Source organism: Oryzias latipes, chromosome 21 (genome assembly GCF_002234675.1).
Source record: "Oryzias latipes chromosome 21, ASM223467v1".
Lineage (NCBI taxonomy): Eukaryota > Metazoa > Chordata > Actinopteri > Beloniformes > Adrianichthyidae > Oryzias > Oryzias latipes.
In genome coordinates, this window is record NC_019879.2 from 14,969,718 (window position 1) to 14,990,045 (window position 20,328).

A 20,328-nucleotide genomic window follows, 5' to 3' on the forward strand; every position below is an offset into this window, starting at 1 on the left:
TTTTAGCGCATCTGAAGGAGATTCAGGGTGTGTGACGCATGAAAGTTACTCAAGACACGAGAACAGAAGTCAGCTCGCCTTCGATTTAAGCTCTTTACACTGACATAGATGAATGAGAATGTCCAACAACGTTTTGCTGACAAAAGCCGTATACTTTTGCCTGACTCTGTCTTTTTTTCTCTCTTATTTTGCAGTCCCCACCAAAAGGTGCCACTATTCCTTATCGACCAAAGCCTGCCTCCACCCCAGTGATTTTTTCTGGTGGTCAGGTAAGCGCTGAGCTTGCGTTGGCTAATAAATTAATCCCCTCTAGCTAAATTGAGACATTTCCTGCTATATCAACGTCTGCCTGCAACTTATATATTTTCATCTTGGTTCTTTTGCCATTATCTGTTGGATGAGATTCAAATATGTGTGGAGATAAGGAGTTGTCCTTTTAGTGGTGGAGAAATCCAATTCTGATAACTTGGGTTGATAACTTTAAAAGCTTTTCTAGAACACAGGAAAGGCAGTATATTCACAAGATTTAGGGCAATCTTTAAAACATTTATAATTAAATTTCTGCTTTGCTAAACTGTTATATTATGCTTCAAAACATTCAGTGCTCAGTCAAAGAGGCACTCTCAATAGGGTCAATTAAGGGTAAAAAATAAAAAAGATTTTTTTTTTGTAGTTGAATAGCTCTTTTTTTATTAGGTTTGAAAAAACTGCAACCTATAAGGAAATACTTAATTAATTAATTTTTTTGTAGATACAAAACTTTTATTGCTTAGTTTCAGTTCAAAATGTGAAATTTTAAAACCATTTTTACTAATATAGTAAATAAACATTTTAATATACTAAGAAAGCGTAAAAAATTATATATATATATATGTATATCTATCTATCTATCTATCTATCTATCTATCTATCTATCTATCTATCTATCTATCTATCTATCTATCTATCTATCTATCTATCTATCTATCTATCTATCTATCTATCTATCTATCTATCTATCTATCTATCTATCTATCTATCTATCTATCTATCTATCTATATATATAAATAAATATATACATACTTGTATGTATGTATATATATAACACATTTTTATAAGCTCTGTGCATGTCTACACAAAATAATGAGTAGTACATTTAATGTGTATGCATAAGATAGAGTGACAACAAAAATTTTTTAAAGTAACACTGAATTCACTTTTTTTAAATCTATTTTCAAAGTGTTCTCAGTGTCAGCCTGTGTTATTTTTTAGGACACAGTTTTTGTAGAGTTCTGGGCAGGACTGTTGGCGCAGAGTAAGCATGTGTTTATTTCCCATCGTGCCTTTGTTTACACTTTCTCCCACTAGCTCAAAACCACTCTCACCCCCAATCTAACATTACTGATGCAACAAAAATGGTGAGCATTATTGGACCTATGCAGTTGTACAGTTTTAGCCAGATACCTGCTCAGACGAGGAAAAAAAAGATGATAATGACGACGATTTGAATAAAGGAATGCTGAATAATGCAATTTTAATCTTACTTTTCTTCATATATGCCACCCATTATGAGGAAAATGCTATGAGAACAAGTTAAAAACAACAAAAATTCAATTTTCATTGTAGTGAAAAAGTAAAAAGGGGTTGAATGTTGACTTTTTATGACAATATGCACAAGATATCCCAAAATATCTAACTTTAGACTCATTTGTTACAGTGCAACCATTGATTGTAAATAAGAACTGGACTGAGTGAGTGTAACGTCATTCATAGAAAATCATTTTACTTCCAGCTAAAATAAAATGACGTCAATTCAGTCGCCATTCTTTCCACAATAAGGACTTTGCCATGTTCGAAGCAGACAATGTCAGTAAGCAGTGATTGGTCTGAGTCAGTCTGAGACTTGTTTCTGTAATAACCAGTCTTGCCCATCAGAAGTGAGCTTGTTGGAAGTCCACACCCCTACCACATGTCAATCGAGTGTTTCAAACATTGGATGTGGCGGCCAGCAGCAACCACATGCTTTTATTAAGGCTTCTGGTTGGACAGTTTTTAACTTGAATAATTTGCACTACAGAAAAAAATATAAAGAAAAAATAGGATCATAAAGTAAATGTTAAAAAAAGTAACAGAGCAAGAATTGTTATTCTGACATAGCATGAATAAGTAATAGCTGTTATTTCTCGGTAGAAGTTGATGGAATTTTGGTTTCTTGGAACCAGCAGGTAATTCCTGTTTGGAGCGCCATGGGGGAGCAGTCAGTCAGTCCAGTTCTCTGATATAGTTAATGAGTGGTATCAAACACATCACACAACCACCTTATAAAACAAACATACAGTACAAGAACCATAATGCCATTTTTTTAAATAACTCAAAAACTCTGCAAAACAAAACAAAATTAATGCTTTCCAGATTATTCTGTTGAAGGTTTTAGATTTTATTTTAATTTGAAGAGCTGTTGAATAGGAATGGTTTAACACACTAAGGACATTTGTGGCAAACTGCAGAAAGGTGCTTGTAATGACTCTAATACTTGAATTTATCCTTCATTATATATAAAAAAAAGCCTTCAAAGTTTGACTGGGCAGGCACAAAGATCATCATAAATCATCAGATATTTTCCACTTGGACATTGTTGACCTGATCCCAGATGCTAAATTTTAGAGAATAAGACTTTGGTCTGAAAGATTGTTTAATATATTCTGGGATAAAAGCAAAAATAAAAAATTGTAGCGATTTGGGTTTGATTTAACTTATTTATGCACATGGCTTACTCATGTTTACATTCAGTGATATTATATTGCTAATGTAAAGATGGTTAATATAGCTCCATAAAAATATTCGATTACTTTAGTTTTTTTCTGGCACTAAACTATATTTTTCTGCAATGTTTTATCCTTTCTGTTCCTCCCAGGCCTATACGATTCAGGGACAGTATGCCATCCCACATCCAGATGTAAGTTTTAATTTTTTTCAATGAAGCTTTACTTTCAATTGTGCCTTTTTTCAATAGCAAATTCTTGCTTGGACACATTTGCTCTTTTTAGTAATTTAAAGGCAAGGCATACATGACTCATACAACAGCCCTCGCAGCTTTAGTTTGTGGCTGAAATTGAAGGTTGAACTTGCAAAATAATGAATCCCCGGTGTTAATCATAAAGGCAAAGCAGTGAGGGCAGTTTTGATGTATACAACCCCTTTTATTTTCACTGGATCACATAGTCTCCATTAATAATCTGCCATCATCCGTCCTTGTCTTAGCAAATCTTAAGAGCTAACTTGGAGCCGGAACCACTAATTCAAAGTTGGTGGATGATTGATGCCAAAGCGAGAGGTCGCTGACGGTCCAATAGCTCAAGCACATAATTTACATGCAGTTTCACCCTCATTAAAGCTCTACTAAAAGGGAGACGATGCCTTTAAAGCATCTGTATTGCCTAATTCCAGATGGAAGTACACAGCAGGGGATGAATCCTGTAACCATGTCCTGGGGATGGCATCTGTCGTTGACAGACATTTAAAAGCAGAGGTTCGTTGGTGTGAGTCTGAGGTTCCAAACTAAAACTGAAGCAAATTTAAAACATTAGGCAACAGGAAAAATTTAAGAGAAAACTATATAACTCTGTATAAACATTAGTATAATGTCTGATACACGCATTTCTGAGACCACCATCTCAAAATTCACCTCCAAATTTTCCCTAAAAACCCATAGTGTATCAACTTGGTCCATGTTTTCTGCCCCGTAGTCCATCATCATTCCACCAGGGGCAGTAGAAGACCTTTACCTGGTTATTTCAAAATGGATGCTTCCATGAAATCTCAATAACACTTTTGGGCGGGAAAAAGTTTAGCTAATTTGTAAAACTTTATAGAAAGGGGCAACTCATTTTTTAAGTATGACTATTTTCTGAATTGAAATACTGCACAATTTGTTGATAGTTGTTTCTTTATAATACAGTTACAGCATGTTAAAAATGTGAGGATCAATTTTGAGACAGTGGGTACATAATCTTCCTGAAAATGCATGTCATTTTGTTGCATCTTAATTAACATTGTTATAGCAAAAACTTACTTAATCACCCACTGTCTCATAATTGACACTATATCTCTAAAAAAATTACATTGATTTTTTTTTTTTTGGAATTCATCAAAGGGTTAAAAAATCAAACTAATTCTGAAAAAATTGAATTTTCTGTCAATTATTTGATGTAGTGTACGGAGCCCATGTCAGGTTATGCGTTCAGTTGTAGTGGAATTTACAGGGTTAAAATAGTTTGCAGTTGAACCTCCAAGACAAAAAAATCCTGTTTTCTCTGTATCTCTTTTTCTCTTACATTTTGTCCTCCACCTCCCTGTGTCATTGGCCTCCTCCTCACTGTTTCTTCACTCTAGTTTTGGTTGGCTTCATTTCTTAGTGTAACCTGTGTAACAGTAACTGTTTTTAGTTTTACTTTCCCTCCTAACCCTTCAGCAGTTGACCAAGCTCCACCAGTTGGCTATGCAGCAAACCCCCTTTACCCCTCTTGGACAGACCACCCCTGCTTTCCCTGGTACGTACCCACAAGGCCCTATAGATTTCTCAGTAAACATATGTTTAGTCTCTTTCCCTACCTGGCACCTCATCTATTTGACACAGCATGCCTTGACCCTTGTGGTTGCTATCCTTCATTTACTTTCATTTTTATATATTTTTTTCTCTTGTTTCTGTTGGGATCAAAAAAAGGAAAAAACTGTACTTGATTAAAAAATGGTTCAGAATTGCATCACTTGGCAATCAGATGTTTGTCAGGTTTGTTTTAAATCTCCAGTGGATACTTTTTGAATAGTGTGCACCTTTTTTCAAAAAGATTTACTTGGTTAAAATAGTAGATAAGACTGAAAACATAACATAGCTCCTTATTCGTCAGAAAATAGTACAAAGACAACAAATAATGAGGAAAAATGCTAACAATTTTTGTGCAAAGGTAACAAAAGTCAAATGCCAAACTAGAAGGAGCTGCATTTCCAGAAGAAAATGCAGGGTTGAATGCTGTATTGCTGTTGAATGCTGTATTGCTGAATGAAAGCTGAATTTACTAAAGAAATGGCTGAACGGAGCTGAAAGAGCTCAACATTTTAAAAGTAGAATGGTCAAAGTGGGGGGTAGGGAGGGTAACCAGATGATTGTGAGTATGTGTGTGTGAGTACATGGGTAGGACCGACCTGGGGGCTGGCTCGCTGGGGCCCTTCTGGGGCTCTCCCTCCCCATCACAGAGAGGGGAGGGCACTGAGAGGGTTGGGGAGGGGGGGTCAGATATTATGGCGGGGGGGGGGGGGGTTGTAGTGCGTAGGGTTTTAGGGGGGTGGCTGTGGCTGTGGGTGCGTGGCGATCCCTGGGTTGCTAGGGTCGCGTGCCTGGGCTGGCTTGCGGGGACGGGGCGCCGGTCGGGTGGTGGCCGGCTCATGGGTTCCGGGGGGCCTGGCTTCGTCCCTGGCCTTTGTCTCGGTGTCCGGCGCCCGGTGGCCCCCATGGCTGCCGCCTGGTACGGCTAAGCGCTCCTGTCTTGTGGCCTGGGGGCCGGACACTAGGTTCGCTTGTGCCTCTGGGCATTGGGGGGGCCCCTGTAGGGGGGCCCTCTCTGTGCCTGGCTGGTGGGGTGGGCGGTCCCCTCCTCCTCCCCTCCCGGGCTGCCTGGGTCCGGATGCTGGGGGGGCTTCTGGCCTGGGGGGCTCTCCTCCCCTCTCCTGGTCTGGCTGGTCTGGCTGGGTAGGATCTGGCTCCCTTTATGAACACACGGTTCACGTCGGCAGCATGCATGTATCTCCACCCCCACGTGCACGTGCACACTGCCACACTGCTCCCTGTCTGCTTCATCCCTCCTCCTTACCTACAGTGTATTGATGGACAGTTTTTTTTTTTTTTTTCGCTCATCTTAGTGTCAGATTTTCACTTTTGATGTAACATTCGTCTTTCCAGCAGATCTGGTATAATTGTTACAGCTTAAATTAATAACTTAGTCAAATCAGTGCTTGTATCCCCCACCTTTTCACCTTTCTTCCTTTTACTCTCTTCCACCCTCCCCTCACATTCTTCCCCTCTCCCTCCCCCCACACACTAAATGTAACAAATAAATAAAAAATAATACGACAAAAAGGGGTTTATACAAATCTACACTCTAGTTTCTCGAAGCTATATAACCTCTTTTTGTGATAGTAAAACCTGTCCAACACAAAAAGCCTTCAGCTCTAATCTGTTTGCTCAGCTGTTGGACAGAACAAGTTAAAAAGGAAAGAAAGAAAAAAAAAAAAAAAACAAAGTGGGTAAAAACTGTAAAAGAAGTTAAGCGATAAGATTTCCTATGTATTTTAATGAAGCAAAAATCCTGGAAAATCCTGGAATATCGTTAGAAGTTAAAAGATTTGGGAAAAAAAAGTCATAGCAGAAATAAGCTGAAAAAGTTGAACATTGTAATAGTAGAATGGCTAAAATAGGTCAAAATTTGTAGAAGGAGTTAAGCATTAAAGCTGAGATTGTTGAAAAAATGGCTGAACTGTTGAAAATTTGAAGATGTTGCTAAAATGGCTAAAAGTGCTAGCATTGGAATCAGCATCATCAGCTGACTCCAAAAAACACATTTTTTGAGAGTATCATATTGGTAAAAGCTACATGTTCTAAGTTGATAGAAAATCAACTTTTTTGCAAAATGGCGGCTTTTCTATTAATTTTTTCTCCATAGCAACCATTTTATGTTTGGATCGCCTGGGGATGATGAACAAATCAACGTCAGTTTCAGACGAATCGGAAAAAGTAAACCTTTGGACGTCCTTAGCAACGAAGTTTGTTTGTTAACCATGCCCAGATTCCTTATATGTCCAAATCCAGTGAATTTCAATATGTTCAGTTACAGCCATGGATGAAGTTTATTGCAATATTTGCTTCAGATTTTGTCAAAAAATGGCCACCAAACAGTAGGTTGTGTCGACATCCCATAATGATTTCTAAACGTATTTTATAGTCCAAAGCTTTGTGATTATTTTAATGTTCGAACGGTGTCTCTAGCTACAAGTATGTTGAAGTTATAATGGTTGAAAGAAACAAAGGTTTGCAAGGATTTTCAATGTATTTCAATGAAACAAAAATCTTGGAAAATCATGGAAAATTCTGGAATATCTTAAAAGGTTCAAGGATTTGAAAGACCAAAAGTAATAGCTGAAAGGATTAAGCTGAAAGATCTTAACATTGTAACAGTAAAATGGTTAAAATAGGTAAAAACTGAAGTTTAAAATCGCCTCATATTTAGGCACAAAATGGCCGCAAAACCGTAGTTGGTGTTGCCATCCCATAATAATTTCAAAACTTATATTGAAGTTCAAAGTTTTGTGAGCACTTTAATGTTTGAACGGTGTTTCTAGCTAAAGGCATGTTAAAGTTATAATGGTTGAAAGAAACAAAGGTTTCAAGGATTCTCCATGTATTTTAATGGTGCAAAAAACTTGGAAAATCCTGGAATATCTTGAAAAGTTCAAGGATTTGAAGGACCAAAAGTAATAACTGTAATAAGTTGAAAGAGCTGAACATTTTAATAGATGAATGGTTGAAAAATTTGAAGTGTCTGAACCGGGTCTCGAACCGGCAACCTCATGCACCATAACTTCCCTATGTATTTTAATAGGGCAAAAAATTCTGGAAAGTCCTTGAATATCTTAAAAAGTTGAAGGATTTGAAAAACCAAAAGTTATAGCAGGAATAAGCTGAAAGAGCTGAACATTTTAAAAGTTGAATGGTTAAAATAGCTTAAAAATTGTAGAAGGAGTTAAGTGCCGAAAAACGGCGGAAGATAGCATAAGAGGAAAACAAAGGGTTGAATGCTTTACAGCATTCAACCAATAATGCTATGTATGTGCAACAAGTCAGTAATTTGCTTTGGTAGAAAAACAGCACTGAAATTTGGGAAACAAATTTGAGGTTGCAAGGCTGCAGATCATTTAGACATCACACCTAAAAATAAACCAGGTGTTACCATGTACATTTAAAACCAACAATTTTTTTCAAATAAAATACATGTGCTTTTTTCCCTTAAAATCCTTAAAGGATCTACAGTATATCATGCAAAATCAACCTTTTGAGCTTTAAGGTGTATTATAATGTTAATTCCTCACGAAAAACAACCCCAAAGCGGTATTTTGATCCATTCTCACATCTCTGAGCATTCCTCCCTAACCCTGGTCTCTAAGCACCAGCCCCTCCCAATCCCAGAGAATGATAAGGTCCTTGATCTGGCCCTTCTATTTTTTATCATAAAACATCATTGCAGCTTATAATTCAAAGTGCCTTATATATATGGATTAATTGTTATTGTGCTTATTGGCATCAAAGCGATTTTGAGAGCTACAGACAGGGTACATGAATTTGCTAAACAGCTAACGCAGCAGTGTCAGCACTTTTTGTTTGTGGAGTTTGGAGTTAGCGTAGTCATAGTAATGTTTGTTCTAGCGCAGGACTGGCCAGCTCTGGTCCTCAAGAGCATCAACGCTGACTTGTTGAGGCAGGTCTTATTTCTCCCTGCACTGTTTGATGCTGACAACCTAAATCAGGTGTGTTTAGGAAATCAGGATGTGGAATTACTTGAGTCATCGTATCAGCAACAAGCTGATCAGGGAAGACTGGAAAAAAAGACAGGATTGCGGCTCCCGAGGACCAGGGTTGACTAGCCTTGGTTTAGCATGTCACAAGTTATAGAGTTACTGTTAATGCAGTTAATAAAGTCTGATTGATGGACTTCTCTGTGACTCTTTTGTCTTACTTAATGTGTTTTATAGACCCTTTGTTGACACTTATAATCTGGTATGCCCTATAGTACAAACAAATAACTTCAACTGTCACCTCTCAGCGATAAGTCTCTGGTTAAGATTCCAGCTGAGTCTTTCCAATATGGAGTTTGCATGTTCTCCCTGTGCTTGTGTGGGTCTTCGCCGGAGTCTCGGGCAAAAACATGTAAAATTAATGGCGACTCTGAATTATCCCTTGAGATTGAATGTGAGTGTGTCCTTCTGTGTGTGGCTCTGTACTGCCTGGCCAACTGTCCAGGGAGTACCCACCTTTGCCCTGAAGTAGTGTGAAATAACTCTAGCGTCCCTTCTGACCCTGCACTGGGAAAAGAAGAGTGCATCATAAACCGACTGCCAGACCCAGAAACTTTTTTGTTTACAATGCTCTGAACATTTGTCCCGTTTATCATTACTGAAGTAAAGGAAATATAAAGCTAGAATACACATAATAACCATAAAACATCAAAGACAAGCGTGGTTGAATTTTATTTATATGGCTATGTCATTTTAAATTGAGGGATTTTTTTTCTTTTTTTGTAAAAGTTTTTTCTTTCTTTCTAATTTTTAGAGATTTTAGTCTGTAAAGCACTTTTAATTACATGAAAAGTGCTTTAATAACAAAGTTCTATTTGATAGAAGTCATAAAATCCTGTTTGTTGTAGGATTAAGGGCATCCACAAAGTGATGGCAAAAAATCGAATAGAATTGAAATGAATAGAATACTTTTACTGTCATTATGACATGTAACATCCACAACACAATTACAGTGTAATTCAGTCGCTATTCAGAAAAATAAACAAGACAACAAGAGATTTGCAGTTTTTGGCACTACTGTTACGAGTTTAATAGTGTCACAGGAAATCTTAGTAGTTAGGTCTGAACAGTCTAAATTTAAATATAATCAAACTAAAAATAAAAACACTAGTGCTTTATTAGTTTTGGAGTATTTTGTCTAATTATTGCAGTTGTTTCACTTTTTGAACTGAAATGCCAAAATAATCAGGTCTGTTTTTCCAAAACAATGTTGTCTTTCCACTATTTTAATCTGTGCTATCCTGAGGTTCACACTGGCTCACAACAAGGAAAGATTTTTTGTTTTATTCCAAGTGTCTATTCGCACATAGCCCTGAACATTTTTCTTGGCCACAACGATCCAGAGAAAGGGTTAAAGTTAGGATTATGGTTGCGGTAAGGGTTAAAGCAGCAAATAGTTCCTGAGCGTGGCTGTTTCTGCGGCTCACTGCTCCCTTCAGAATATGGATCATGCAGTGGGACTTTAACTTGAATTTTAAATATGTGTGGTCAACAACAAAATGCAACCTTGGACTCACTTAAAATATGTGCGGGCAATGCGCATCTTGGCTGCACGTATTACGTGAGGCCGACATGAATTTCCTCAACTTTTTTTGCTGGTCGCATCCTTTTTTTAAGTTTTTCTAGCTTTCTCCTACACTTGACACTAAAATAATATTTTACTGACAGTCAAAACTTAAAATGGGTTGGTCCAAAAATTTGTAGCGTTTATGACATCTGCTTGACATACAAATGTTTCCAGTTTAACCTCTATGTTATGATTTTATAAACGATCATAATATATAAAAGACAATGAAAAATTAAATGTTCTAATTATTTTCTCATTGTGCTTTTTATAGTCTTTCTCAATTTCTGACAGGTACTGAACAGCATTTGGATCCTATTTAATCAACTAATTTTAAGAGAAAACATTTTTGCATTAAAATAATAAATAAATAAAAATCTTGGTGTAGTTGACTTTTGTCTTTTGCATAAAATTATACACCACTTAACAGTGCATACAATAGGAAAGCAACCAGCCTGGACAGAAATCAAAGCATCTTTAAAGTGAAAAGCTACTTCTAGAGACAAAGGATCTCCCTTGTTGGAATAGATGCCATTGTTAGTCAAGTTTAAACTGGAATTTTGGGCTGAATTCAAATTGCTTCCCTACCCCTAAGGCTTTTTCCTTTCCCCGCATTTATCCCTCCAAGCAGAGAGATATGGAAAAACTAGTATCATCCCATGTGAAATACAAAAGAACATCGGTTTTATAACTTTATAAAAGTCATGCAAAAACTCAATACTTACATTTAAATGTAAACTTCTGTGCTTCAGAGCACACCTACCTGAAGAAATGAGTTTTTCCTCCACGCCACATCACCCTACCGCATCGGATTATAAGATGCAATGTCAATAAATGGTTTACTTTTGACCTTTTGTGATACAAGGTGCACCAAACTACAATGCGAATGAGCAAACCAAGAGTCAGAGATAGGCCTGTCAGTCAGACTTTAGTAACTGCGTTAACAGTCATTCTGGGGCTGAATCCGAATTGCTTCCCTACCTCTACGGGTTCTCCGTATTCCTACATTTATCCCTCCGAGTGGAAAGAGATGGAAAAAAATAGTATCTTCAAATTCAGATGATACTACAGCTTCATGACATCATAAATTGTCATCGGCCATGCATTTCTCCTCCGCACTACAAGACCAACACAGATCACCCCACTAGTGGAGGGATAGCCAGCCCCAAGTCGCTTTGGCTCCTCTTATAAAAAAACTTGCGGAAATCACTACAGCTTAAATGCCACTAAAATTGGAGCAATAGAGAGGAGCCAGAGGGGTAGGGAAGCAATTTAGGTTTGGCCTTAGTTTACTGCGTAAATGACTAACTTTTAGGTGAGACTTACAATTTTCTATTATTTCTATTAAACTAGCTAGATTAAACCATTTTCTATCATTAAAATATGACTTTACTTGCAGATTTATCAACAGTAGTTCAATTCAATTCAATTCAATTTTATTTGTATAGCCCAAAATCACAACAACAGTCGTCTCGATGGGCTTCGAAGTAAAACATGAACTCAAAAGGATCATGAATACAAAGAGTTCAATAGGAAAATACTAAAATGAACTAACAAACTGACTAAGCTATACTGGCATCCCTGCCCTTAGACCCCCCTTCGTGAGTAGTGAAGTAGAGACAGAGACAGAAGTATATTTAGTTAAATAAATGTGACGTTGTATTTACCACAGTTTTTCCTCAACCCAGGTTTGGATGCCGCTCCCCCTGCCAGCACCCATGAACTCACTATTCCTAATGATGTAAGTCAACCTCCAGAAGCATCAGCAGATTAGTTTTTTAATTATTCATTTCAGTATATGTAATTCGAAGCCAGTTTAGCTCGTGCTGGTTTGCGGCGCCTTCCGTCCGTGAATCCAGGGTTTGAAACCGGGCTGCTCCCTATTCCCTTCTCTTCTTCTGCGCCAGTCCCAAGCCTGGATAAATTGAGAGGGTTGCATCAGGAAGGGCATCCAGCGTAAAACATTGCCAAGTTAACCATGCGACTCCTCCTCGAAAGTGAGGTTGTTTCGCTGTGGCGACCCCTGATGGGAAAAGCCGAAAGACAAAGAAGATTTCAGTATGTGTAATTCAAGTAAGAATGTCCTAAAAAGTGAAATATGTTTGTTTACACTGCCTCGCCAGCTTAAAGCCCCTCACGACCCCAAGCTGACATTAGCTGTTTAGCAAAAATGGCAAGCAATATTGGATCTATCCAGCTGTACAGTTCTGAGCCAGATGCCAGCTCAGACAAGGAAAACGAAGACATACGACACAAACCTATTTGTCCTGAGGTGGATGCATCAGAATAGAACAGAGCCAAACCATTTCAGTTGCGTGACAAAGGAGAACTTATTTAAGTAGCATTTTATTTTTGTCTGCTCCTGATTCACAACAATCTGAATAAAGAAAAACACAGAAATGCAATTCTAATTGTATATGCCCTCCTTCATGAGAAAAATGCCACAAGAACACGTTAAAAAAAACACCAATTTTCTTTGGTGTTTTTAAGTCCTTAAAATAATTTTTTTGTTTTTCAAGTTCTTAACTTGTGCTTTTTCCTTTAGTTAATAGGTTGCATTATTGGACGTCAAGGAACCAAAATAAATGAGATTCGACAAATGTCCGGGGCGCAGATCAAAATTGCCAATGCAATGGAGGGCTCGTCAGAGCGCCAAATCACCATCACCGGGACCCCCGCAAACATCAGCCTTGCACAGTACCTTATCAATGCCAGGTAACTTTGTTTTTTTTACTCCAAATCCTTTGAGTTTCATTACCATCTTAAGCTTTCCCAGAATTAAATCATCTGCTTCCTGATTGGCTCCTTTTAGTCAGCACACCTTTCCATAATTGGTGAAGTCCATAATTATTGGATGTAATTAGGAATTGTTACTGTGGTGTTTAATACTATCTAGATGGAACTGGGTCTGCATGGTGGAGTGAGTCAGAACAATAACACTTTTTTTTAGATCTGATGTTGCTCAGAAGTTATTAGACTAAAAAAATAAAGACCAAGTCTCCTTAAAACCAATAAACTAAAGAAAGTTAACAGGAACTTGTTTGCTAATGAACTAATCATGTGCAGTTTTAGCATTTGTTTGCATGCTCTCATAAACCCTAGTTTTTCTCCTCTAAGACTGCTCAGTCATTGAGACCAGTAAAGCTAAAAATGACTTCCACAGCCTTTCTACGATCCAGAGTATGGAAGCGATTCTGTAGCATATTTAAAAATAAAATTCAAAACCAGAAAAGCTTTTTCATTTTCAAAATGAAGCTGCATTTTTTTGACTCAAAATGAAAATGAAAAAGCAATCCGCCAAAATGCTTTTTCATTTTCTTCTTCAACACCGCTTATTCTGTCACTTAATTAAAATGTTAAAGAAAATGGTATTTGACATTTCATTTTCCAAAAGTTCTCTGGTAAATGTCTAGCTAAATTCATTTAGAAATGTCTAATTTGACAATTAAAATGGATGATGATTGTACACAGCTTCTCAGGACTATGTTGGAGGACCGCTTAAATATTTACATATTTATTTGCAGCTTTGCGCTGATTTTGCTGTTCGATGACAGCTGGAGCCCCATCAACAGCTATAGCAGATATCACCATGCCAAACGTTTGCTGGTTGGACCAACATGCACTCAGCACGAAGCTGAGTGCATGTTGGTCCAGCCATCTATCTTCTAAATGTGCTTTTATTGCAGTTATGATTGTTATTAAGGGCCTGCTCGCTCATGTTTTTTTTTAATCCGTACGGTTAGTGCTTTTTTTTTCGCTGCAAGGAGGACCCAAAAGACAGGTTAGCATTAGGCTAATATGTGCTTCAAACATTAGCCGTGGAGGTACTTAAAACTCTGAATGGGCAATGAGCATCTTGGATGTAAATATGCGGGAATTACATCAGCCTTTATTTTGTTCTGGACACCACTGGAAACACAAATTCATATGATGGTTTCTCAGATCGTAGCAGCATTTCCGCCTTCGGCAATCGGGGGCTTTTTAGCTGCCGGTCCGAAGAAAAAAAGCTTTTCCGCGGTGCGTCCGAAGGAGGACCGCAGAAGGCAGAAATGCTAATAAATAGTCCTGAGATGCTGTGTAAAATCATCAGAAGTTCACAACCATCACAAAGCCCTCTCCTCTGCCGCTAACACAAAGCTCCACTGCTCTTAGCATATCTGTGTTTCTTAGCAGCCGGACACACGGAGATAGCACTGACGTCATCGCCCCGCCTCTCCGCTGGAAATGCTTAATCGAATTGAATAATGCAACACTATTCGCAGGGTGGATGTTAAAATGAAAATGCAATCCTCACTTTGCATTTTCGTTTTAATTATGATACAGAATAAGCGGTTTTCAAGTAGAAATGAAAAAGCATTTTGAAGTATTGATTTTTCATTTGAATTTTGAGTCATTTAATGCAGTTACATTTTGAAAATTAAAATTTATTTCTGTTAAATCCATTTTAATTTTCAAATTAGACATTTTTAAATGAATTTAGCTAGACATTTACCAGAGAACTTTTTGAAAATGAAATGTCAAATACCATTTTCTTTATCATTTTAATTAAGTGACAGAATAAGCGGTGTTGAAGAAGAAAATGAAAAAGCATTTTGGTGGATTGCTTTTTCATTTTACTTTTGAGTCAAAAAATGCTTCTTCATTTTTAATTTTTTAATTATGCTACAGAATCGCTTCCATACCAGAGGCTACTTCCATCTTACAATTAAATGTTCAGCTGTGGGACACCAAATGCTCTGTAGGACTTTGTGTTTTTGATTTCTTTGAGGGCATTTCAGACCCTACTTACCAAAAGACTAATGGCTGCTGCTTTCCCACAATTCCAATGGCAGGTTCAGGGACGTGACTGCTATGTGGACTGACCCCTCATCCATGACTACACCCTGAAGTCCATCCGAATCTGGTTATTACATCAAAAGCAGCTTTATGCTACTTTGTTTAACCTCCACAAACACAAGTGGCGACACATATTCCTTTAAAAAAAGACATACATTTTCAACCAGTGTGATAACTAAATAAAAGGAATAGTGTGACAAAAATACTTTTAGTCCCTCTTTAAAAATGTAATGGGTGCGGCTTATAATCAGGTGCGCTCTATAGTCCAAGAAATTACGGTAATTTAAATTGATTCAATTGTTTTACTGATGATTTCAATTGATGAAAAATTTGATTGTTAGTCTAACATTTAAAATTAACTAAACTAAAACATGCTAGAATTTCTAGAATTTCATTATTAAAGATGATTATGGATTTGAGAACCCCTTTTACACTTTCTGAGTAAAGGTAGATTTGCTTTAACCATCAGCTATTGTGTTTTAAAACCGATTTCATAACTTGTACAATTAGTGAAACCTGTTGAGACAACTGTGTTGTAATATTGGGCTATATAAATAAAAATGAATTGAATTGATTGGTTTAATATATTTTTAAACCCCTAGAGTGTGGAAGTAACCTGAGTCAGCTGGATCTGAACCAACCCAGCTACAAATCTTTCCACCGTTAAAAATCTTCATTTAGCATGTGTAGTAGAATGATCATGTTTGGTTATATTGTAAAAAGCGTTCCTAGTGGTCTTTTAATTAATATCATGCCGTTTTAGCCAAAATCTAAAAATCTATATCATTTTCTAGAACATAGTTTCTGCAGAGTGGAAGGAGTTAATTAGAAATTTGACGGAATGTTGGTGCGGTCACCCATGACTGAGAGCTTTCTGTTAAGATGATAAAAAAGCCAAGCTAATATGAGTGGTGCCACATAACCGGCAAGAAATATTGGAGTTATACAGCTGTACAGTGTTGAACCAGATTCCAGCTCAGACGAGGAAAGCAAAGATGTAAATGGATCTAGTCGTCTGCAAGTGAATGCATCAGAATGGAGCGAAGCAGGGAGCTTGTGGCACGCCCACCTTATTTTCTACGTCACAAATCTTTTTCAAAAATCAGTTTTTTCATCTGCTCTTGATTCAAATTAACTTGGATAAAGAAATACTCAAATATACAAATTAAAGCTAAATTTTCTTTATATTTGTCTCATCAACGTAAAATGCTACATGAACCTGTAAAAACACATTTTTCAAAGGGTATTCAAATAAGTATTTATTTATATTCCTATAAACATATAACAAATCTGACACTTAGCAAACATTTTACTGACTTTATCTGCTCAGGATTGCAACTGTTTTAATAAACTGTATTTATCGCAGTAGTGCTGTATAGTCTCTACGAAGTGGGGTGGGGGGCTGTGTCTCTGCATTGTCAAACAACCATGTCTGCAAAACTGTTTCATGTGAAAAGTGTGGAAAATGATTGTGTTTGTGCAGTGTTTCAGCCATATTAATTCCACTTGTAACCAAAAGTTCGTCTTTCACAAGTGTTTTATTTATTTATCTACCCCCCTCCTTTAGGCTGACGTCTGAAGTCACTGGAATGGGCACACTCTAATTTCTACCCATCCTTCCTCACGTCACCACGTGCGCCTAGTTTGTTTATCCTGGTGTTTGACCAGCCTGGTGTTTCAGTAGCCTGAACTTTTCAAACAATAAACTTCTGCAACGTTGATGACTCCTCAGATGTCTGTTGTTTTTGACCCTGGAAATCATTGGAAAGCTCCACTATTCTGACTCTATGCTACACACAAAGACATTCTTCTTTGTGCTCACTTTTTCATGCTATACTTTCAATTTTTCCCCCCAAATTGGTTTAAACTTTAACTCAAATTTCCAATTTTTTTTTTTGTAAAGGCAACTTTATAAATTCGACAACCTTGGATTCTTCTTGACGAAGTATAGCCAAAAAGAACTGTTCAACAAGCAACTATACATGGGAAGTCGGATGCTGTGTGACTGATTCTATCCTTTTGTGCCGGTGCCGTGCACTGTGGAATCCCACATTTCTTACTCTGGGGTTCATTTTAAAATCAGACAAGTGGAAAAAAAAAGGATATGTGACAGATTTGTTTCTGTATTCAGCTGTGGCTGTGTAAGCATGGTGGCACATAAAAACCTGCACTAATGAACAAACATCAGTTCTCTGAGTTTGGTATCACACCCAACAAAAGAAGAGAAAGTGTAAACCAAAGGTTTTCTTTGAAATTGACTTGAAAAGGGACTAAAATTGTGCCCTGTGTCATCAATAAATCCTGTTTTATTTATCTGTATCCCACAGCAATGACATATTATATTGATGCTGTTGTTTCGTAGTGCTGGTGCATACATGTTTGGGATCATATGGAAAACTCTGATTACAAACTCTTCAAAAGTTTTCCTTTGTGGGTTGCCCATTCAAATTTACAGAACATTTTCACGAAAGCTAAATTGGTTCTGGGTAACACATTTTTCTTCATAATGATTTTACAATTCTTACTGCAGGAAAACTATTCCACACCTTTTTAAATATTACAGTTTTTGCGTTTCAAATACATGAAACACAGGAGATAGTAGATCTCATAACTTGCTTTTGTTTATCAATTATTTTATAGGAAGGTACGTTTGAGAACATAAAAATCTAATTAACTTTAATTCAATTCAATTCAATTCTTTATTTGATGACCATATATGTATATATATATATATATATATATATATGTGTGTATATATATATATATATATATATATGTATTTTGTTTTTATTTTTATTTTTTACATTCGACTATTAACAGCGACTGTGCAGTTACACCACCTGCCTATTTGGGGGCTTTCACACCCCCTTTCATAGAAGAAGCCATTGACTATATATGAGAACATGAGTGAGTGATTTCCCAGAAGTCCCTGTCGCTGTTTAAAAAAAAAAAAGTAGTGAGTATCATGTCCAAATTGATTTTAAACTCCAGGGCACTACATAGTCCCGCACTATATAGTTTTTTTAGTATTTAGGGAGTAGGGTGGGAATTTGGACATAGCCTCTGTGATTCTGTTTGTTAGAATTACCATTCTTGCTCCAATACCGTTTCTTATACCGTTTGTTTTTGTTAATCCTAATTTTTTTTTCACTTTTTTTCTATAGTGCAAGTTTTTTTAGGTTAAAAACGGACCAATAAGATGCCCAAATAAAAGTATGTGCTCTCACATTGAATGTTTTTAAAAATCTGATTGACAGATACCCCTGAGCCTACTTTCAAGTGGAAGGGGTGTGGACTTCCAGCAAGTTCGCTCCTGAATAGTCAGAGTGGTTGCCATAGAAATGTTAATTTATACTGACTCGGACAATTTACAGCTTAATGGCAATTTCTGGTTCCAACATGGCAACATATGTATCGCGAAAAAGTTTTGTTGGAACTGGAAGTAAGCCATGTCCTAAAGGTGATGTCATACTCGCTTGGCCCATTTCTCAAACACAGTTGATGAAAGTTATTTTGCAGTGTATTTCGATTGTTTCTTTTGGCTGTTTTCTCCTTACTAAAATTGAGCAGTATTAAGAAAACCTAGTTTATTTCCTCCCTTCTATACACTGAATTGTTAGTTTATATTTTTCTGCAGGGAACCGCAGCGGGGTCACACCAGCCAACAAAAGTCCCAATACCCTCAAATGAGTCTTGACTGCAGTTACACAGCTGTGGGGATTTAAAGGCAGGGGGTTATCAGTCACAGCAGTACACCTGGATCCACATGGTTCATAGGAAAAATACAGATACATGAACGGTTTTCTTTTCTTTTCTTTTAATGACTGCAACCACGAAGTATGACATATAAATGACAAGCAGGTACAGAAAATTCCATTTTGTGAATAAATTAGCTTGTACACATTTTATATATTAATTACATAAGTTGAAAAGGCTGTTGTTAGATCTTAAAAACAAGTCAACCCATAAACACCGGAACACCAAAATCGGCTAAGAGGGACTGCACAACTAATTCCTGAATTGACCATTTTTAGTGGAGTTGGGACTTCTGGCTCCCTTTTTTTTCTGGTTTATTTCGTTCAGCATCTCAAACTAACTGGTTTTAACCTACCAGCCAAGCTTAGGGACATTGAGATTGTAAAGTGGGATCTGGATTTATTTGCATTATCATTCACTTATCCAGCTAATTCGGAGAAGGTGTCTGGCCTTTTTGTTATGTTTTGACAGGAACAAATTTGCTTGTTTTTGAGTGTTACAGTGTTGACAGACACAGTATATATTTGTATGCAATAAAACTAAAAAATTGTGCCTTTTTTAGTAATGTTGCTGTTGTTTTTTAAAGATTACTTTAGGCAGTGGTCAGCTTTTGTTTATCAGTGTCTTGCTTTCCCCAGTGATCACACCTGTTTTTAGCTGTTGATTATCTACAGTTGATTCTGTTTCTACCAATCATTCCTCAATTTATTAGGGAGCCCTGGATATGACATTAAATTTTTTCCACTCAATTTTACATTTTATAGCTGCAAATTAGTACTTTGTGCGCACAAATGGCTATTTTCAGCTAACTTTTTTTTTAAATGTCATGTCCAGGGTTCCATAGTTTATCAGCCTTGGTTTTTAAGTGTGTCACTGTTTAATTCTTTAACATTTAAGTTAGTTCAGTTAAGATTTTAAGTTTCTCCCACAACATTGTAACCCATCATATCTGTTTGTACTAAAACTATGATCTCACACTGCTGTAAAAACATGTGGGTTATGAACATTTTTGTAATGATTTTTTAGTTTTTTTATATTAGATAAAAAAGTAGAATATTACATAGTAACATTTAAAAAATGGTGAAAACATAATATTAAAAAAAAAATGTTTTTGTGCTGAAAAAAATACTCAAGTTCTTTCCCTCATTTCCAGGAAAGTTTGTCTTCCTGACCAATTTTAGAAGCATTTCTTTTAGTCTTTTTCTTGTTGCAACACTGGCTGTTAACAGTTCAATCCCAAAAAGACAAGCATTTTTTTTGTGTAGACAAAATGTAAAACTAATTTTAAACTCCTGTGAAAATGTTTTGGCCTAAAATTAGAGTGAAAAAAACAGCAACTGTTCAAAAAATCTCAGAAATAAACTGCAACTCATGAGTACCTTTAAATTTGGCCGTTGGGAACATGCTAACACCAATTGTAGCAACATTTACTGTCAATTCAAACTATAAGCTCAATTTGCTGTATTAAGGATGAAGGGCAATACCACTTTGGTGCAGCATTCTTTTTATTTTATTTATTTTTTTTTATCAACTCCAAAAGCGAGGGTAGAAAATCCATAGTAAATCAGTT

General features: G+C 36.8%; 1 protein-coding gene across 10 annotated transcripts in view; it reads left to right on the forward strand.

The window, feature by feature from the left end:
- LOC101158397 (poly(rC)-binding protein 3) overlaps positions 1-16,733 on the forward strand; it is a 137,210-nt gene extending 120,477 nt beyond the window's left edge. For 5 of the 10 annotated variants that reach the window (XM_020712820.1, XM_011489554.2, XM_023950560.1 and 2 more), the window contains 6 exons: positions 195-269; positions 2,895-2,936; positions 4,452-4,530; positions 11,855-11,907; positions 12,712-12,881; positions 14,999-16,733. In XM_020712820.1, the coding sequence (XP_020568479.1) occupies positions 195-269; positions 2,895-2,936; positions 4,452-4,530; positions 11,855-11,907; positions 12,712-12,881; positions 14,999-15,053 (474 nt within the window). In that variant the 3' untranslated portion in view covers positions 15,054-16,733. The remainder of the gene's footprint in view (positions 1-194; positions 270-2,894; positions 2,937-4,451; positions 4,531-11,854; positions 11,908-12,711; positions 12,882-14,998) is intronic. The other 5 variants (XM_023950555.1, XM_023950558.1, XM_023950557.1 and 2 more) reach the window with 5 other exon arrangements.
- Positions 16,734-20,328: the final 3,595 nt, after the last annotated feature.